The 20,630-nt window shown below is 35.4% G+C and overlaps 1 protein-coding gene across 2 annotated transcripts in view; it reads left to right on the plus strand.

The window, feature by feature from the left end:
- LOC136846600 (uncharacterized) overlaps nt 1-20,630 on the plus strand; it is a 729,131-nt gene that overhangs the window by 191,673 nt on the left and 516,828 nt on the right. Inside the window, exon 3 of one of the 2 annotated variants that reach the window (XM_067117482.1) lies at nt 4,086-4,124. The exons of the other annotated variant lie outside the window; for it this stretch is intronic. Within the exon in view, the coding sequence (XP_066973583.1) occupies nt 4,086-4,124 (39 nt within the window). The remainder of the gene's footprint in view (nt 1-4,085; nt 4,125-20,630) is intronic. 2 annotated transcript variants of the gene reach the window in all.

Genomic DNA, 20,630 nt, shown 5'->3' on the forward strand with positions numbered 1-20,630 from the left:
GTTAATTCACTATTGTGGAAAAGTATGACTTATGTTAATCATCTTCGAATGAAAAACGGTGGTAAGCATAATAGGACATTTTGATTGTTGACATACCTCACTTTTTTTTTTTTTTTTTTTTTTTTTTTAAGATGGCACGTCTAAAAGATATTACAAATCAAATAGAAAAAAAATCGCGTGCCATAGATGAAGTAATTATTTAAGAGGTTCATAAAATTTTCCACCATAAGTCAGTGAAAACGAAGATTCCTTGCTAAAATAAGATTAGAATAGTTTTAATGTTTTTATTATTGGGGTACGATAAAATTTCAATTCAGAAAGTTAAGGCCGAAAACAGTAATTTCCTTAGGGGAAGACCAGTCTGGTTTAGACAAGTTTGAATTGAATTGAATTGAATATAGAATTTAGGCCAGAGGCCAAGCACTAGGACCTATGAGGTCATTCAGCGCTGAAACAGAAATTGACAGTAAAAGCTTGAAAGGTGTAACAGGAGGAAAACCTTACAGTTGCAACATGAATCAATTGCTAGAAGAGGGTGGAAAGTAAGATGGAAGAAAGAATATGAAATGAGGTACAGTAAGGCCAGAAGGGCCAGGCACCTGCAAAAAACAGAATGCCTACAGTGCCCTCCTGCAGGGTATAGAGGTATAGATTAAGGTGTTTGTGAATCAAGTGTTTATTATGAAACAGTTATGAGAAATGTTAGAGGATGAAGGTGAAAAGATGTTTTTGAGGTATATGAACCTAGAAAAGCTTACGGTAAAAATTATGGAAGTGCGGTCTATTGTAAAAGTGAAGTGTGTGTTAGATATGCAGACATGGATGTGATTAATTTTGTGTACAGTGGATCTGAGACAAGGGGATGTTACTTCTCATAGCTGTTGAAAATCGTTAGGGCTGAGTGATGCCAGTCAGAGAAAGGGCATTGGATGTGGGCTGAAAGTTGTGGGAGAAGAAACTGGTGATGCATGGGTGATTGAACAGTGAAGAGAAAGTGCAGATACTAATGAAAGCGTTTAAAAATGTTAGCAAGAGGAGGAACCTGAAAGGGAATGGGAGCATGAGCAAGGTAAGGAGATTAAAGGGAAACCAATAAGTTTGGTAGGGAATTTTATAAGTGAACTGTTTAGTGAGTAAATATCACGGATGATGGCTAGATGAAAGGATAGGTCAGTCTCAGAATAGAGGAAGCCAGTAAGGTAATAGGGAATGAGCAAAAGATTTGGAAGAGAGTTGGAATGTCTCTGGTATCCGAAGTTAGAAAGTCTGGAGGGAAATGTTGTGCCAACTCAACTCTGTGGAAGTGCAGTGTGGATGAAGATTGCAAGTAAACGAAAAAAAGGCTGTAGCTGTTTTCATGAATTGTATGGAGCTGTATATGTGGTGTGAAAAATGGAATGGTTTGGAAATGTAAGGGTACGCAGAAGTGGTAAAAAGGTTAGCTTATGTAAAAAAACAGATCAGGGTGCTTCTAGATGGTATGATCATGGGGAAACAACGGGAGACTAAACCTTCTGCAAGATAGGTGAATGACGTAGGGTATGCTTGGGGTTTTGACGCAGCACTAAGCATGAAGCAGCTAATATCGTGAAAGCTTTCAGCAATTGAAGTGTTAATGTGCTGGGGGAATTTTGTTGTTTTTTCTCTGAAGTAACCATTCCCCCACAGTTAGGTAAAAGGGCTTACCTTTAAATTACTACATATGCAATATGCAAAGTACACATTTCTGTTGCACACTTCTGGTTGCATGCGTTCGTGCGTGCGTGAAGAGTGAGTACAGTCCAGATAACAAAGATGATGTCACCGCCGTGAGAAGCCGTCAATAAAAGCTTTTTATAGAAGATTCTTTGGGGGCGCTGACAGCTTGGATTCTATTTATGACGACTCGGGATCAATTTGCATCCCGGTGTTTTAAGAACGGTCTTTTTCTCTTCCCCTTTGGTATGATGAGTTTAATAAAGGTTATGTTTGCCTTCGCCCTTGTTAAAACGTCACGTGTTATGCTAACTATGAGGGTTTATTTGCGAGGAGCGGTTTATTAATTAGAGAATAGCATTTGATGTGAGCCGCCTTTAGAAGGCCATTGATCATTAGCTGAGAGAGAGAGAGAGAGAGAGAGAGAGAGAAGCGTTTGGTAAATACTGCAAGTCTTGGCGTAATTGCATCTAGTCAATTTTTTTGTTTTATTACACCTGTAGCCAATAGTCGTACTTTCTTTTAGAGAATGTATTGATTATTTTGTATCATGATCGTAATTGAAAAGTAGTCTATGTATCCGTTTTCACTGAAATTTTACTAATACGTCTCCTTGACCAAAAACAGGGGAAGTATATTGAGCAACAGTATGATAACTTATCAAAAAGGAATTAGTTGATAGATTGTAAATTACTGACGTCACAACGACCAGAGTATCTAAGGATGATGTATCTCTTCTGCAGTGTCAGAGTATCATGTACTTCCATGGTTATGAGTGAAAATATGAGTGCGTGTGTGTATGTATGTTAGTATGTATGTATGATTATGTATATATGTATGAATAATCATGTTTATGTAATTCTCTGTATATTTGTTTGCTTAGCCTGTGTTAATGCATATATGTTTGTATAGTGTGTGTGGGTGCTGGCATGCAAAAAATTATGCACTTGTACATTTGAACATATTGAAACATGGAGAACGTAGAAACGAAGAAATGCAACAGAAGAAATGGTAAAAGCAATTTCAAGGTTACAATTTACAGTTGACAGTTTACAGTTACCTTTCCCCTGCCGGCACCTTCATGCAAAAATAAAAAAAATAAATAAATTAGACTATCTTGGCGAAATATTGGTCAGAAATACGTAAAAGAATGAAGAAAAACCTTCTTCCTTATGGACATATAATCGATAACGCCAAAATAAAGCAATATAAAAAATATGTATACCCTGCGTAATATTTACAGTTTTCCTTTTTTTAATGTTCTATTTTATTTTTAGAACGACTATAGAAATAGAGAATCGTAGTGGATTAAGACTGAATACCAAAAGGTGTTCAGAGACTTGAAGTAGATCCTACATATCCTGTTAAGAAGAAGACACTCATAAAGTAAAATTATTATAACAGTACCTGGGGCACTTTCCTGGATTAACAACTAAAGGGCTTTAGAGAGAGAGAGAGAGAGAGAGAGAGAGAGAGAGAGAGAGAGAGAGAGGTGACCTTTCAATTGCCTTGTCGACGTCATATTTGTCCAAAGGTGTAGAATGACAGATCTATTCATGATTGCAGACTTACTTTTGTGACTGGTTTGGGTACGGTATGATATATTATTAACTGTAAGTAACTAATTTAGGAGGTAAAACTTATGTTACATTTGTTTTTAGTGATAATGATAACCTAACTGCTTTCTATATAGCTTACAGTGGTCCATGATCATGGAGGAAGTGGCTGATTTATTGGAAATATGATACAAATTCGTGGTTATTTCTGATGTTATCTAACAGAATGTATTTTTGTACTTAAGACATCAGTGCTGTCTTGCACTCATGGTTACTGAAGAAAATTCCTCTTTAATAATAATTGTCTAGGAAAAAATATATATATATTTCTGAACAATTCATATGATTATGGATTATTTTATATATTTATACATGTGGTTAGTATATATATATATATATATATATATATATATATATATATATATATATATATATATATATATATATATATATATATATATATTTCTGAAGAAATCATAATATTGTGCGTTATACTTAAATATTTATGTATGTGATTAATATATACTGTATGTATGCAATATATATATATATATATATATATATATATATATATATATATATATATATATATATACATATATATATATATATATATATATATATATATTTTATATATATATATATATATATATATATATATATATATATATATATATATATATATACATATATATATATACTCTATATATTATATATATATATATTTCTGAACAGTTCATAATATTGTGGACTATTCTCATCTATTTATGTAAGTGGCTAAATTGGCCTTTATAATAATGAAAGTCTAAAATTGTTATTTTTTGTGCTTTCCAGGTAGTGAAGATGAAACTACCGTCCCGGGAGAATGTACAGGTAGTGATGCAGTGTATTTTTTTCTCTTTAAGTTAAATCAATATTCCTGTCGTACACATTTAGCGCTCTTAATTCACTTTCCGTGTCTCTCTCTGCCATCCCTGACCTTTTTTGTGTATGTGTGTATTTTTTATATTACTAAATCAGTTCTTACGTTCGAACCATCTGGATTGGTCGCATTCCTGTGATTTCTGACCTACCTCTACTGATATCCCATTGGCAGTTTTTAGCCGGACGACTGCCATCGCGTAACTGCAGTATATATATATAATAGCTCAGTCTGGTGGAGATATTCTCCTCCGTCCGGTTTGTTGATTGTGACCTGTAGTTTGGAGTGGCTTCCTGTGGTTTGTTCACCTTTGTGCTAGAGGTACTTCTAGTGTATGTATGTATGTATATCTGCATCTATATATGTGTATATATATATATATATATATATTTATATATTATATGTTATTTATTTATTTTTATTATATATGTAAATATTCATACATACATACATATATATATATATATATATATATATATATATATATATGTATATATATATATATATATATATATATATATATATATATATATATATGTATGTATATTTTATAAGCAAGTCAGTTATCTCTCTCAGAAGACTGCAAAAGCACTGTAGATATTTGGAGTTTTGCCAGCCGATTGTATAAGCCAGGTGTTAATTGGAACATGAGAAAACTGATGAAAAAGACAGTGCCATAAACTATATATATATATATATATATATATATATATATATATATATATATATATATATATATATATATATATATATATTATATATAATATATATAAATATATAAATCCTAAAGTATCAGTAGTTTGGGGTATTATACTGTTATGTTGTATCTCAAGGCAAAGGAGCTCCTAGCGGAGAGTAGTGGACCCCTTGGTGAAGGCAGTGCCACCCAAATGGCAGACAGGCCTCTTCCTCTGAGATCTGTAGCAACCACGCATTTCACTTTTGTGAAATGGTGGGAAAAGAAAACAGCAGAATTATTGTAGGAGTTAAAAAAAAAAACTGTAGTGTCGGTCATTAGAAACTAGGCCTAATACGCTCAATAGGTCAAGGCTTATATGCATATTTAATATGTTGTTCCTATGACCCTGGTTCCATCGATTTTATGAACTTCAGTCACTAGGTAAATCTTGTCAGTGAATTAAATGTTAATGGTATGGTACTCATTTTAGTGGGATTTATAAGTAGATTACTTCTGCTTTCGGGTATTATGTTAAAAAAAAAAACTGTGTAATAAGTGATCTCTTCCTTCTGTATATCTTATTATCTTCTGTTACTTCTTTCAAATGAACAGCACATTCTATGGAAGCATGAGTTTCAAGCCATTGGCCCCTATTGTGGGCTTGTTCCATATGAAAAGGGTTCATCTTCTGGATAATAATAATAATAATAATAATAATAATAATAATAAATAATAATAATAATAATAATAATAATAATAATAATGTCCCTTATTCCCTCCTTAATGGTCCACACTGGGAGACTGGAACTCTTGGGCCCCGTGTCCATTTCCCAGCGGCTTAATTGATTTAGTTTGCCCCTGCCTAACCATTCAGAAGAAAAACCAAATTTATTTTGGTCCAGTCATCTGCCTCTCTTAGCAAGGCGGATAGATTCATTCTATCCCTGTCTCCCATTTCTCAGCCAACTGGGAATGTAGCTAACTGGCAACCTAATCAGTCGGGTCTTTGGGTGACACCAATATTTGTGTTCACCCTTAATATCTTTATTTCAGGGAACCACCCCATACCTTGGCACTGAGCCATCTTGGGGAAAAAAGAAAATAATTTTGTCTCTTTTGAGGATTTTATTAAACGTCTGCTCAGGAATGTCTGGACGGTATGAAACGAAGCCATGGTATTAGAGCCGTGTTTTTATTCTGGATAGTAGCGAGCTAAAATAGGCCTGGTTACTTTGAAAACTTTGAAAACTCCGTTAAGCGTGTTCCTTGCTTGTCCTGTTTTTTCTCGACTTGAAAACATTTGGTAGTGCGCATGTCCATTTGATTGAATTACTGTTAATGTCTTGAAATTAGATTATATTTCCCCCTGTGTTGTGCCTTGGAAGTTTCCTCCCTTGCATTAACGCCTTTCATTATCGCGAGGTTTTCCCGAAATGGCCCATTCATAATTTATAGGTGATGATACGGGATTGAGTGATGGCATTGGATATATAGAGCAGATGTGGTAAGACCATTGATTCCCAGAGAGAAAGAGAGAGAGAGACTTACGTGACATAATTTATCGTATCTTAGAAATAAAATTATGCGGTTTTGCTTACTGATGTGTTGTAAGAATATATGAATTTATTCGTTCCATCTTACGAATCGAAATGCATTTCTGTTTTTGGGGAAATGTCAAGTAGAAGACGAATGTTCAAAGAAGTCCAAGAACTACTTAGTCAGAATGCATAGGCATCCAATCTCGAAGCGGGAACTTGCTGGGAATGAAATTGGTGAATATGATGCTCTCTCTCTCTCTCTCTCTCTCTCTCTCTCTCTCTCTCTCTCTCTCTCTCTCTCTCATTAGCGCCGTACCTGCTAGCCCTGACCTGAGTCACCGCTTTCCATGTACTCGAACTATTTTTCTTCTGTTTATGCTGCTTTAAACACATCCCATATCCGTCACAACCTTTCACGTAAACAAGATGTTTAATATCCCTCGGGCTTACGAAAGCAGACATGCATGCAAATTTACTTCATTTGTACCCGAGGCCCTCTCCCTTCCCCTTCCCCTAACAATGAGAGAGAGAAGAGAAGAAAGAAGAAGAGGGAACATGAAAAGGCTCCTCCATTCTCCTCCCCTCTCCCCTCCATCCCTGCCCTGACCAACCGACCTTGCGTTCGGCTGACTTAAGTCGTAAAACCGTGAGGTTAAAGAGTTATCACAACAGAACGGACGCTGACCGTAGATTATTAAACCTTTCTTTTATTTTGTTTATTGGTTTTTTGAGCGAAAGGCAGCGTATGTATATATATATATAATTTATATATATGTATATATATAAAATATATATATATGGATGTATGTATATATTATATGTATATATTTGCATTGATGTTATTGTGACTGTTTGTCATTACATAGTCCCCCCTACATACTTTCCTAGATGAAAGTTTTTTTTTTTTGTGGTCGTCGTGGTGCACTTAGATTTAAAACAATAGATGAAAACTATATTATTTATCAGATATATATATTTTTCCTATTATCAGTACGTTAGACCTTGTGTCATACGTTCCACCTCTTTCCTAGATTCCTTTCCCTTTTAATTTTTAATTGGTTCTTGATTTAATCTTTTTTTTCCAGTGTCTATGCTTTCTTTTTGTTAATGTTTTCTTCTGAAATTCTGTTCCTTATCTATTTGTATTGCAGTCGAGTATTTTCATATTTAGGTTAATGAGATTTTACTTACAATCTTTTCCCCTCATTTATTCTCTGTTCTGTTTTACATGGATTTTATTTTAAAATCAGTGCATCAGTCTCTCTCTCTCTCTCTCTCTCTCTCTCTCTCTCTCTCTCTCTCTCTCTCTCTCTCTCTCTCTCTCTCTCTCCTCTTCGCATCTTTCATGTATCACATTCGTGAATGAAAGGTATTTAAACCATTCCTAATGAAATGCAATGATTCACTGAAGTCCCTCTCAGTTGCCATTGAAAAAAACCTCCTCTGACCTATTGATCTTCTTCTTCTTCTTCTTCTTCTTCTTCTTCTTCTTCTTCTTCTTCTTCTTCTTCTTCTTGTCTGTTTATTCATATCAGTGCAGTTGAAGGGTAGCTTTGTCTTATGCCGCATCGGGTTTAAAACACTTGTCCCAGGATATTTTAAGACTCATTCCAATTATGTGTTTCGGGATTTATTTGAGCGCTAGGCGATCTGAATGTATTCTTTTTGTTGCTTACAAACAAACACACATATATATGCATACATATATATATATATATATATATATATATATATATATATATATATATATATATATGTATGTAATAATGTGTGTGTGTGTGTGTGTGTGTATATTTATGTGTGTGTGTTTGTAAGCAAATAAAAAAGAATGCATTTAGATCCCCTAGCGCTCAAATAAATCCCGAAACATGGAATTAGGATGAGTCATAAGAAAAGAAAGATATATATATATATAAATATAAAGAGAGAGAGAGAGAGAGAGAGAGAGAGAGAGAGAGAGAGAGAGAGAGAGAGAGAGAGAGGTCAGGTTCTACACGTCCTTTACTTCAGTTCATATTCATTTATTTCATTCCCTTGATATTTAATATTTTCCCTCATTTCAGTAATATTATGAACACTATAATTACGTGGCATGCATTACAACTTCCTTCTCACCATCTTCCTAAACATCCTTCTTGATCTAACATTTCATTTTACTCCTTTCATAATCCCATGCAACGATATATCTCATTGCCAGCACGAAAGAGCTGCAGTGTATTTTTCATGTTTATCTTTTTTAGTTTTGGACATTTTATTTGCTTATCAATTCACATTTTGAATTGTATAATGCTCATATTTGTAATTCCCTTCCATGCCATTTTGTGCCTGTTCGTTCAAAGAGTTTTCTTTATCTTCTTATAACCATAGCGTATAGCGTCTTCCCAAGTAATTGTTAGTCAAACATCCCCTCTTACACATTTTTACGCAGAGTTCATATATTCATTTACTTAGAAACGCATTTGTTATCGTTCTTTTCCGAACAGTCAATTAAAATCAGATCGCTGTAATCTCATTTTTGTCTTCCTAACTTTTCAGACCAGTTCTTGAAGTTTTAATTTCAACACTCTTTGACCCAGAAATCATGATTAGTGTTATTTATACAAGCTGAGAGTGAAGACATAATCGTGGAATGAAATAAAAGGAAATTGGCATTTCAGACACTGAAGGCTAAGAATACACAAAAGTGGCATTAGCATTCTCAACTCTGATAGAGTTTAACTTTCTTTTACAGTGAGATATGGATTTTAAAGAACGGGAAAGAAAAAGGGCAGCCGAACGAATAATAAGAGATATGGCTAAGCAAAGTTAACAAAGACACTTGTGACTCTTTGCTTTATAATTTGCGATTCTATCATCCGATTTCCTGGACGTTGTATTCACAGAGTTGTTCGAGATACTGACATCAAGTATGTAGACTCAAGACGAGATACTGTCATCTGTCATCAAGTATATTGACTCAAGACGAGACACTGTCATCAGGTATGTTGACTCAAGACGAGATACTGTCACCAAGTATATTGACTTAAGACGAGACACTGTCATCAAGTATGTTGACTCAAGACGAGATACTGTCATCAAGTATGTTGACTCAAGACGAGATACTGTCGTCAAGTATGTTGACTCAAGACGAGATACTGCCATCAAGTATGTTGACTCAAGACAATGGTTTGCTTCCTTAGAATATAATTGTGCATAGTCTGAGAATGAACGAGCGGCTCCATCGAGCATCAGTACTTATGGTGCGCGTGCAAATTGGTCGCCACATCACAATCGGATGATTTAAATCGCCTCTCTCCTAAACCAGTGGCCGTCTCATGGTAACCTTTTATCCCACCTGCCTGGGCAAGATTTAATTAGACAGGTGGTTTCCCTGTAGCAGCAGTCCTCCCTTTAGGTACAAGATAAGTCAGGGCAGCTAAAGAGTTGGGCCACTTTATAAGATTCTGCCTGGACAGATTTGGAATCCTCTCCTGTCCGTCGAACGGCTCTACATCTTGTCCTTTTCTTCCGAGGGGGAGGTCTGAGAATGGGGACGATTTATCTGTTCAACATTTCTTGGAAGTTCTCAAGGGAGGTTACTGATAAAAGATTCGGTCTACAACGCTGTGGCCAGATTAGTATCTAAGCCCGTCAGAATAGGACCAAATTAGGAAAGCCATGCGAATTTAATAAGATTTTCTAACCCTTGGCACCCCTCCCCCCTTCAAAAGGTGTTTTCTCTTGTAGGACTGCCTTTCGGTAGCGTAAACCGGTCCTGTCTCCTTGGCATGGGTATGGTTGGTTGCATGACTTCAAAAAGCTGATTGAAAGAAATTTCGCCAGTTTTTTTATATCTGTAACATTTTTCAATATCTTAGGTAACCTTTGAAATTGACGACGTTTAGGTAAATATGTATATATATAATAGACATCTATATACATATATGTATATACATAATATATGTATATGTATATATATACATTTGTATATATATATATATATATATATATATATTATATACATATGTATGTATATATATATATATATATATATATATATATATATATATATATATATATATATATCAGTATAAATGTGTATTGTATGGTAAAGAAGCAAATGGAAAAGAAGAAGAAAGGAAATAAGAACAAGGAAGAGAAAAAAAAGAAAGAAACTTTTGTACCTTGAAGTAAATGCAGAGAGCAGTTTAATGAATACATGGCTCTCAAAGTAAAAGATGCAAGCACCAGGCATCTTTGGCAGCAGGGTGGTGGATAGGGTTAAGTCACTGAATGCTTTGTCTCCCCAGCTTCAACCATGGATGCTTGATGGATGATCTTAGTTAAGAACTAATAGGCAACCGGCGAAGTCAGTAGTGTCAGTCAAGTAGGAACCGCTTGCCAGATTTCTTTCAGAACATTGCAGTAAGTATTATGATATACTGTGCACCAATGATTGAACTCTCCGTAGGATTAGAAGGTGAATTTTATGTAGAAGTGTAAGGAGTTATAAATGAAGAATTGTTATTTGTGAAATTAATGCAGAAGTTGACGTTATGTATATATATATATATATGTACATACATATATAATACATATTTATACATATATCTAATATCATAAATATATATATATATATATATATATATATATATATATATATATATATATATATATATATATATATATATATATATACATATATATATAATATATATACATACATATATATATATAATGAAGAGAGAGAGAGAGAGAGAGAGAGGAGGGGTTGCAGTAATGTAAGTAAACGCGTTCAATCTCAGTTAAGAGACTTCCAGGCGTGTCATCGCACAAAGCGTTACTTTTAAATATAAAAATGTCTGCCCAAACTGATCATTAAGATGGATGTACTCCACACAAGGGAACTGCGAAAAAGTAAAATAAACCGAAGAAACAGAAGAGAACCACAATTTGCCAAAAGTGTAAAAGCTCTGCTGGAAGGCCTAAGGCCTAAGCTTCTCAAAATGTCGTCCGTCTTTCCCTCGCGCCGTCATCCTTTTTCCAAGTAGAGCTGCTTGCGGTGAGAATTACGAAACCCGATCCTAAGCCTCCTTCGTATAATGCTGTTTTCTCTTTTCCTTTTTTTTTTATTCTAAGTTGACCAAGGGTTGGGGAATCTCGTTGCGAAATGGAGCATTATAAATATTGCTGAACCTCGAGCCTGTTGTTGGAAGGGGACAGGTCACAAATATTGTCTGTCTGTCTCTCTCTCTCTCTTCTGAGGGTTTTAGAGGGAATTTCGATTCTGAAACGCCTTTCGAGAGCGTGTGCTCTCTCTCTCTCTCTCTCTCTCTCTCTCTCTCTCTCTCTCTCTCTCATTTATGGTAATATAAAACTAATGAAAGAAAACTACCGATAGTTCCAGTAATTTATCCCAGTTGAAATATATATATATTTATATATGTACAGTATATACAGTATATATATATATATATATATATATATATATATATACACAATATATACAGTATATATAGTATATATACACACATATATACATACACACACACTTGCACACACTCACACACATGTATATGGGGCCAGCACTTAATCCCAAATGAACTGATGAAAACAAAGTTAACATTTTCTGGAGCCACTACCTCTAATGGGAAAAGGTCTTGCATTTGACAAATATATACAGGCGAGTGTCTGTGTATGTACCGTTGCTTATAAAAATCTCGTCAAGTATTCCATGTATACAAATTAACTGTCAAAAAAGTCTTCCCTAATTCCCACCTTGCTTCTATTTATTTCGAAATAATAATCGAAATGGAAGGGAAAATATGATAATGCTTTTGGTCATGATCAGAACGTGTCAACTCAGCATGAAAAAATGATACAAAACACAGTTTAGACATTAAAAAGAAAAATCTCTGAGAAAAAATGTGGGACAAGGTTTACTCATTTGAAAAATTTTAGACATCTTTCAGTTTCAAAGCTTTGATTCAATAAGAATGTTTGACCAAGGCAATACCCTCTTTAATGATAATAAAATGCTGTAAATGAATGATGTACCAAATTACTTCTCAAGTTATTATTTTTTTTTTATCATGTCGCAAAGCAGTTTCATATATCATGCTGTGACAGTTTCGAATATCATACTGTGACGTCAGTTGGGGCGTGGCTAAATTTTGGCAAATTGAAACAGCTTAAGTATGAAAATCTTTAAAGTAATGAAGTTTAACGTCCATTACAGTCCACTAAAAGCTAGAGTGCTTATTCGTTTAAAAACCAGTGACAAAGAATTGAAAGTGCAGCATGAAAATATGTAATAGTAAATATAATATTAAAATTCTGTAAGAGTAATTTTTTTGGCTAAACCCACCCTCCCTGCCAACCCCCCTCTCCCCCTTCCCCGTCCCTTCCCCACTTAAATCATGGCCGCAAGAATACAGACCTGATAGAACTTCAGCCCATTAGGGTACAGTAATCACCGTTTATAAATTCTTTATTTTTAACAACGGCCAAATTTGTTACGTTGCAGCGATAGCAAATTATTTTGGTTCAGATAGATGTTCAGTCTTTAATCAGAAGTATAATGAATAACTATTCATTATACTAGCAAAACGGTAATGCTAAGTAAGGAATCATTTATTTATTGTTAAATCACAGCTCTCTCACTTTGTTTATACGTTACGGCACTTTTTTAATTCTCAGATGCTGGAGGAATAAAAAAAAATGACAGCCTGTCGCTGTCATATTGTTATTATTTAAGATTTGATAAAAGGGCGTTGTCAGTGCATATGTATCTTCTTGTGTCCAGATAAATCATTGTTTCTTTTAGATATTATTATTCCATTCCTTGGAAGCTTATTTTAAGTCGAGTCTTTTAATTTGTTATATGATACATGTTTATTGCGAAAAATAGTGAATGTAACATTAATCTATTATGATAGTAATTATTATTATCGTCACTGTCATCATTATCGTCGTTTTCTGTGTAGATGTATGAAGCTACTAATAGTGCAGAACCTTCCTACAGGGGAGGATCATCCTTGATACAGCTGTAACAGAATGAATAGCGAAGTTACTCTCGTCCATTTTTCTCTGAAGCCAACCCCATTTAAGGCGAGAAGAAGTGATACAACTGGCAACGTTCACTTCACATTAGCATGAACAGATTCTCTCTGTATCAACCGTGAGTTGGTAATATTTTTTGCACTTCAGCTAATTGCATATGTGGAGAGAAAAGCCTCCCTTCTTTCCCTCACGTTGCCCTTCGCCGTCATTATCAAGCTTCTAAAAGACTGATCTTTTAGTCACTGTTGCTAGTTCCTTCTCTTTAAACTTTTCAAGGTTATCAAACACGATGAAGATATCACTTACTCGACGCATTGTGCACATGCAGTAACCATCTTCATTTTGGTCATGGTATGTGAATGTGCGTATGTGCGTGCGCGCGGGTGCCCAAGCGAACGGGCATCCTTTATAATTGAGGCAAACCAGAAACGTGTAGTTAGGCAGGGTTGTTTTATTCTAGTCTGTTGATGTAACATTGCACTTCGTGGCAGCATGTGTCATTAAAGTATCAACAATGATCGTGACATCATGCAACATGACAGATGAACGAACATGCAATTTTAGTTGTTGCAGATTTGATGCAGCCTCCTCCTCCTTCTCCTCCTCTTCCTAGTCCTGCTCCTCCTCATCCTCCTCCTACTTCTCAGCCTCTTCTTCATCCTCATGCCTTCAATGAAAATGTGTATGGAGGATGTAAAATTTAATGTTTACATATTTGATATATAGATTTTTTTCCCTGTCTGATTCTGTACTTACTTTGTAGTTTTCGTGAAATTGTGGTTATTTTTATATACATTAAATTCACCGCTTCTGTTGTCGCAAATTTTTTTTATTGGTTATTTTATTCACTACTCTCCTCTTAAGATTCCATCAAGATTATCCCTTGTAAGAACATAACATAAAAGCTACAAATATGATCTTTTTCCAACAAGATACGAGGAAAGTGAAAACCTTTTTTCTCTATCTGGAGGTGGGTTGAAATGCTGGCAAATGCCCATGATTATAAAGCTTAATTAAGGAAGTGGCAAGGAATAACGTTCAATTTCTGTTGGTGGAGGAAGAAACTGGCCTTTTCAGTACAACTACTTCCAATAAAACTACTCTTCCTCCAAGATCAGCTGTTGATGAAAAAATTTAGTGAAATGTACACTTATCAACTTATAAAGCCGTTTCAGTGAGGCTTATGTTTAGGTACCCTACTTGACATTTCCATCCAGATGCTTACATTGTGAGCCAATTCAATGCACATTGTCTTTCCTTAAGAAAATCATAGAGGCTTAGACACGGAGACAAGCAAGAATCTTGGAGAGTGAGACAAGCAAGAATCTTTGGCAACCTGGAGAGTGAGACAAGCAAGAATCTCTCGGAAACCTAGACACTGAGACAGGCAAGAATCGTTGGCAACCTGGAGAGTGAGACAAGCAAGAATCTCTTGGAAACCTAGACACAGACAGGCAAGAATCTTTTGGAAACGTGGAGAGTGAGACAAGCAAGAATCTCTTGGAAACCTAGACACTGAGACAAGCAAGAATCTCTTGGAAACCTAGACACTGAGACAAGCAAGAATCTTTTGGAAACCTGGAGAGTGAGACAAGCAAGAATCTCTTGGAAACCTAGACACTGAGACAAGCAAGAAACTCTTGGAAACCTAGACACTGAGACAAGCAAGAATCTTTTGGAAACCTGGAGAGTGAGACAAGCAAGAATCTCTTGGAAACCTAGACACTGAGACAAGCAAGAAACTCTTGGAAACCTAGACACTGAGACAAGCAAGAATCTTTTGGAAACCTGAGAGTGAGACAAGCAAGAATCTCTTGAAACCTAGACACTGAGACAAGCAAGAAACTCTTGGAAACCTAGACACTGAGACAAACAAGAATCTCTTGAAAACCTAGATACTAAGATAAGAATCTCTTGAAAACCTAGACACTGAGACAAGCAAGAATCTCTTGAAAACCTAGATACTAAGATAAGAATATCTTGGAAACCTAGACACTGAGACAAGCAAGAATCTCTTGGGAACGTAGACATTGAGACAAGCAAGAATCTCTTGGAAACCTACACACTAAGACAAGCAAGAATCTCTTGGAAACCTGGAGAGTGAGACAAGCAAGAACCTCTTGGAAACCTAGACACTGAGGCAAGCAAGAATCTCTTGGAAACCTAGACACTGTGTCAAGCAAGAATCTCGAGGAAACTTGGACACTGATACAAGCAAGAATCTCTTGGAAACGTAGACATTGAGACAAGCAAGAATCTCTTGGAAACCTACACACTAAGACAAGCAAGAATCTCTTGGAAACCTGGAGAGGGAGACAAGCAAGAACCTCTGCAAGAATCTCGAGGAAACCTAGACACTGAGACAAGCAAGAATCTCTTGGAAACCTAGACACTGAGGTAAACAAGAATCTCTTGGAAACCTAGATGCTGAGAAAAGCGAGAATCTCTTAGAAACCTAGACACTGAGAAAAGGAAGAATCTCTTGGAAACCTAGATACTGAGACAAGCAAGAATCTCTTGGAAACCTAGACACTTAGAAAAGGAAGAATCTCTTGGAAACCTAGATACTGAGACAAGCAAGAATCTCTTGGAAACCTAGACACTGAGAAAAGGAAGAATCTCTTGGAAACCTAGACACTGAGACAAGCAAGAATCTCTGGGAAACCTAGACACTGAGAAAAGGAAGAATCTCTTGGAAACCTAGACACTGAGACAAGCAAGAATCTCTGGGAAACCTAGACACTAAGGCAAACAAGAATAGTTGTCCAGATATTTCTTCAGTCATAAAAGTATTACTTCCAGGTTACTAAAAAAATGAAATTTTTTTTTTTTTAGGAAATACGGGTTTGGTTATCATTAATATGTCAGATAATCTTGCTTTGAAAGATCACGCTGAGAGGCAGATCCCATGTACAGTGTTTTTGCCAGATTGATAAGCCGATGCGTCTCTTCCTACCACCCCAACCACTCCCCCCATCTCTCCAGATCATTCCACACCTTAATCTTTCCCTTCTTCTTCTTCTTCTTCTTCTTCTTCTTCTTCTTCTTCTTCTTCTTCTTCTTCTTCTTCTTCTTCTTCTTTAGATATAGATGGGTGGACCTAAACCACCCGCCCACATTATGTAGCTCAGGTCAGCTTCCAAGAAGAGAGGCTTCACTTGAAAGAAACTGAAGGTTGAAATGCCATGGCTGTTGTTTTGTTCGTTGGCAGCAGTGTGTGTGTGTGTGTGTGTGTGGTGTGTGTTAGATCTGGGAAAAATAGTTTCCCTTTGCATTCTGCCTAATTATAGTCTTGGAGAACGCTGACCTCATGTATTGTATTTCTTTTATCAGTTGTTTTCATATAGCTTTCTTTCAGTAAAGTTGGCGTGAGCTCTGGTGTGTGGTTTGTTTCCACTGTTTTTTCGGTTATGTATCTGTTTTGTATATGGTGAATGTGTAATGTGAGTTTTGTACGTTTTAAATGTATACGTTTAATTGGTCTATACAGATGCAAGCAGCTTATCCTACTGAATAAGTAAATAAGGCAAACGTTTTTATTTGATGTATACATACATACATACATGCTTATAAATATATATATATCTATATATATATATATATATATATATATATAATATATATATATATATCATATATATATAATATATATTATGTATATATATATATGTGTGTGTGTGTGTTTGTTTTACTGAAGGTCTGTACAAGTACAGAAGTAAATAAGGCAGAATGTCTGTGGTAGATAGATAAATAAATTTTACATTTTACTCTAAAAGTTTCCCATATATATATATACAGTATATATATATATATATATATATATATATATATATATATATATATATATATTTTATATAAATATATAGATACATAAATACATACATACATACATACTTTATAGTTCTAAGAAAGGCAGGAGTTGCGCAGATCAAATGTCTGTTAAGACAGATTGTGCAGCATTGCACAAAATAAAAAAAACCTTCCGATGGCTTTCATTTATTAAAAAAAGCATTGACAGATTGACTTAAATTACTATACCGATATGAGTCATGGTATGTCAAGGAAACTACATCTAAAAGATTGTGTTAATTTGATAATAAAGATGGGATTTGGTGATGATTTGGGTCGAAAGGACAATATCGGTTAGCGTGATTCTTTAGTAGATTGATACATATGCCAAAGAAATTTGAAGTTTATGTTTTCGTCAGTGTATTGTTTTTTCGTTGGTTTGTGTGGTCATATCTCAACTGTGTATCATTAAGTCGAAGAGTAAATAATAATAATAATAATAATAATAATAATAATAATAATAATAATAGTAGTAGTAGTAGTAGTATCATTCAGTAATTGTTATATTTCAGCTAAGGCCATTGAAAAATATATATGGCCATGAAACATTTAAACGGCTGAAAACCCTCTTCCTTGTATTTGAATAATTCACTTAAGTTTTTTATCTATTAATTTATTAATTTGTACATTTATTTTTCCTGTTTTAATAAGTGATCACTTCTTTCTGTGTCTCCTATTACCTTCTGTTACTTCTTTCAAATGAACACCATATTCTTTGGAAGCTTGAATTTCAAGTCATTGGCCCCTGTGGGCTTGTTCCGTATGATTAAGGTTCATCTTCTGAATAATAATAATAATAATAATAATAATAATAATAATAATAATAATAAATAATAATAAATAATAATAGCAGGACATCCCCAAAACTCGTCACTGGGTATTGATGAAACGTGGGAGAAATATTTATCAGTGTACCAGTGAATCTCTCTGTGCATGAAGACAGAGCTTGGCGTAGGTATACGCTCTACTGAATGGCCTCTTTATTTATTGATTCTCTTGTTATTATAACTATTTCTGAGGCGAAGACCAAACAGTCGTGTGAGGCACGAGAATATATGTCATATGCTCAAGTGTATAATTGGCACCATTCGCTCTTTAATGATGATGAACTTTTGACCTGCTCTTATGACGAGTGAAAAGTGTGACAGTTAAGATCTTGAAAACGCCGGTCTCCGGACACCGAATGGCTTTAATTCAACGGTCCCAAAGTTATTAAACAGAAATTTTTAATGAGAATAAATTTTTATTAAACAGATATTACCATGTGGCGTGACGGTGTATACGAGATAGCCAGACACCAAAAGGTATTCTTCGTTATTTTAATGTTTTGCCCCTTAAATCTCTCTCTCTCTCTCTCTCTCTCTCTCTCTCTCTCTCTCTCTCTCTCTCTCTCTCTCTCTCTCTCTCTCCATTATATATATACCATTATATATATACAAATATAAATATATATATATATATACATATATATACATATATACACACATATTATGACTAACTTTTGTGAATTCATAAGATGAAACTATACCAAACAGCTATTCAGCATAAACTTTTCCTCTTTAGTTTTATTCTGTCACGGTTTTCTACGAATCCTTGAAATAAAGCATATGCGATGAATGCGGATATACACACTACACTCTCGTGTTTTTTATTTATTCTCATTTTATGCCTGAGAAGAAAAACTTCCACGACGTGTCAGTGCTGAATGGTATCGTCTAGAGCATCACGCATCTTTGTAAGAAACGAACGTGGATGGGAAAATGTTTCTTTTCAAGAATTGGAGGGGTTGCATCATTATTAAGGCCAGTTGTGACGTGTGTGTGTGGGTGTGTTCCCCCCCCCTCCCTCTTGTTATTCTTCTTCTTCTTGGGAGTTTTCTATGGGAAACAAAACATTTGCGGTGTCTGTCTTCTCTCGGACTGCTGCTGCTGCTGTGTTAGTTGGGATATCTTCGTAATGTTTTTCTTTGTTTACCTCCTTTATATTGCTTATGAATGCTTTATATTGCTTATGAATGCTGCCTGCTATTATTTTCGAGTTGGTTGATTTTTTTTTTTTTTTTTTTTTTTAGAAATTATTCAAAGACCGAGGCTATTCAAAAGTAAAGGAATATGAGTGAGAGGTAGTCAAGAAAGGGCCCCACAAAATATCCTCCCAGGCAGAGAAAAATGCCCTCAGACGGAAGCGCAAGTGAGAGAGAAGGGCTGTAGGCTTTTGGTTCTCTGAGAAAAATGCATTTAGACAGAGGCACAAGTGAGAATGAAGGGGATGTAGTCTTTTGGTTTTCTGAGAAAAATGCCCTCAGACAGAAGCACAATTGAGAATCAAGGGATGAAGGCTTTCTTGTTTTCTGAGAAAAATGCCCTCAGACGGAAGCACAAGTGAGAGAGAAGGGCTGTAGGCTTTTGGTTTTCTGAGAGAAATGCCCTCAGACAGAACCACAAGCGAGAATAAAGAGATGTAGGCTTTTTGTTTTCCGAGAAAAATGCCCCTAGACAGAAGCGCAAGTGAGAATGAAGGAACGCAGAATTTTGGTTTTCCGAGAATAAAGTCCTGAGACAGAAGGGATGCAGACTTGGTTTTGTTAGAAAAATTCCTCAGACACAAGTGAGAAAGAGGGGGTGTAGGCCTTTGGTTTTCTGAGGAAAATGTCCTCAGACAGAAGCATAAGTGAGAGAGAAGGGGTGTAGGCTTTTTGTTTTATGAGAAGACTGCCCACAGAAAGAGGCACAAGTGATAGACAAGGGATGTAGGCTTTTGGTTTTCTGAGAAAACTTCCCTCAGACAGAAGCACAAGTGAGATAGAAGGGGTGCAGGTTTTTGGTTTTCTGAGAAAAATGCCCTCGGACAGAAGCACAGATGAGAGAGAAGGGGTGTAGGCTTTTGGTTTTCTAATAAAAATGCCCTCAGACGGAAGCCCAAGTGAGAATGAAGGGATGTAGGCTTTTGGTTTTCTGAGAAAAAAAAGTCCCCAGACAGAAGCACGAGTAATGGACTAGGTTTTTGGTTCTCTGAGAAAATTGCCTTCTGACAAGAGCTTAAGTTAGAATGAATGGATCTATGTTCTGGATTTTTCGAGGTAAATGCACTAAGACTGAAGCACAGGTGAGAATGGATGTTTTGGGGGGGAGGGGGCAGGTATGAGAAAATGCTCAAAATACTTTTGAAGGACTTTTGATTTGGTTTTGTAACAGTGGTAGGATCATAACAGTAAGCCCTTTTTGCTGTGGGCCAGAAAATATCCGAGAGAAAAAGTATTATTGAAAAATAAAGGAGAGTGAAGTATTAGTCCGATTTTCCTGTATATATATGCATATATACAGTATGTATATGTATATATATATATATAT

Source organism: Macrobrachium rosenbergii, chromosome 15 (assembly GCF_040412425.1).
Source record: "Macrobrachium rosenbergii isolate ZJJX-2024 chromosome 15, ASM4041242v1, whole genome shotgun sequence".
In the NCBI taxonomy this organism is placed as follows: Eukaryota; Metazoa; Arthropoda; class Malacostraca; order Decapoda; family Palaemonidae; genus Macrobrachium; species Macrobrachium rosenbergii.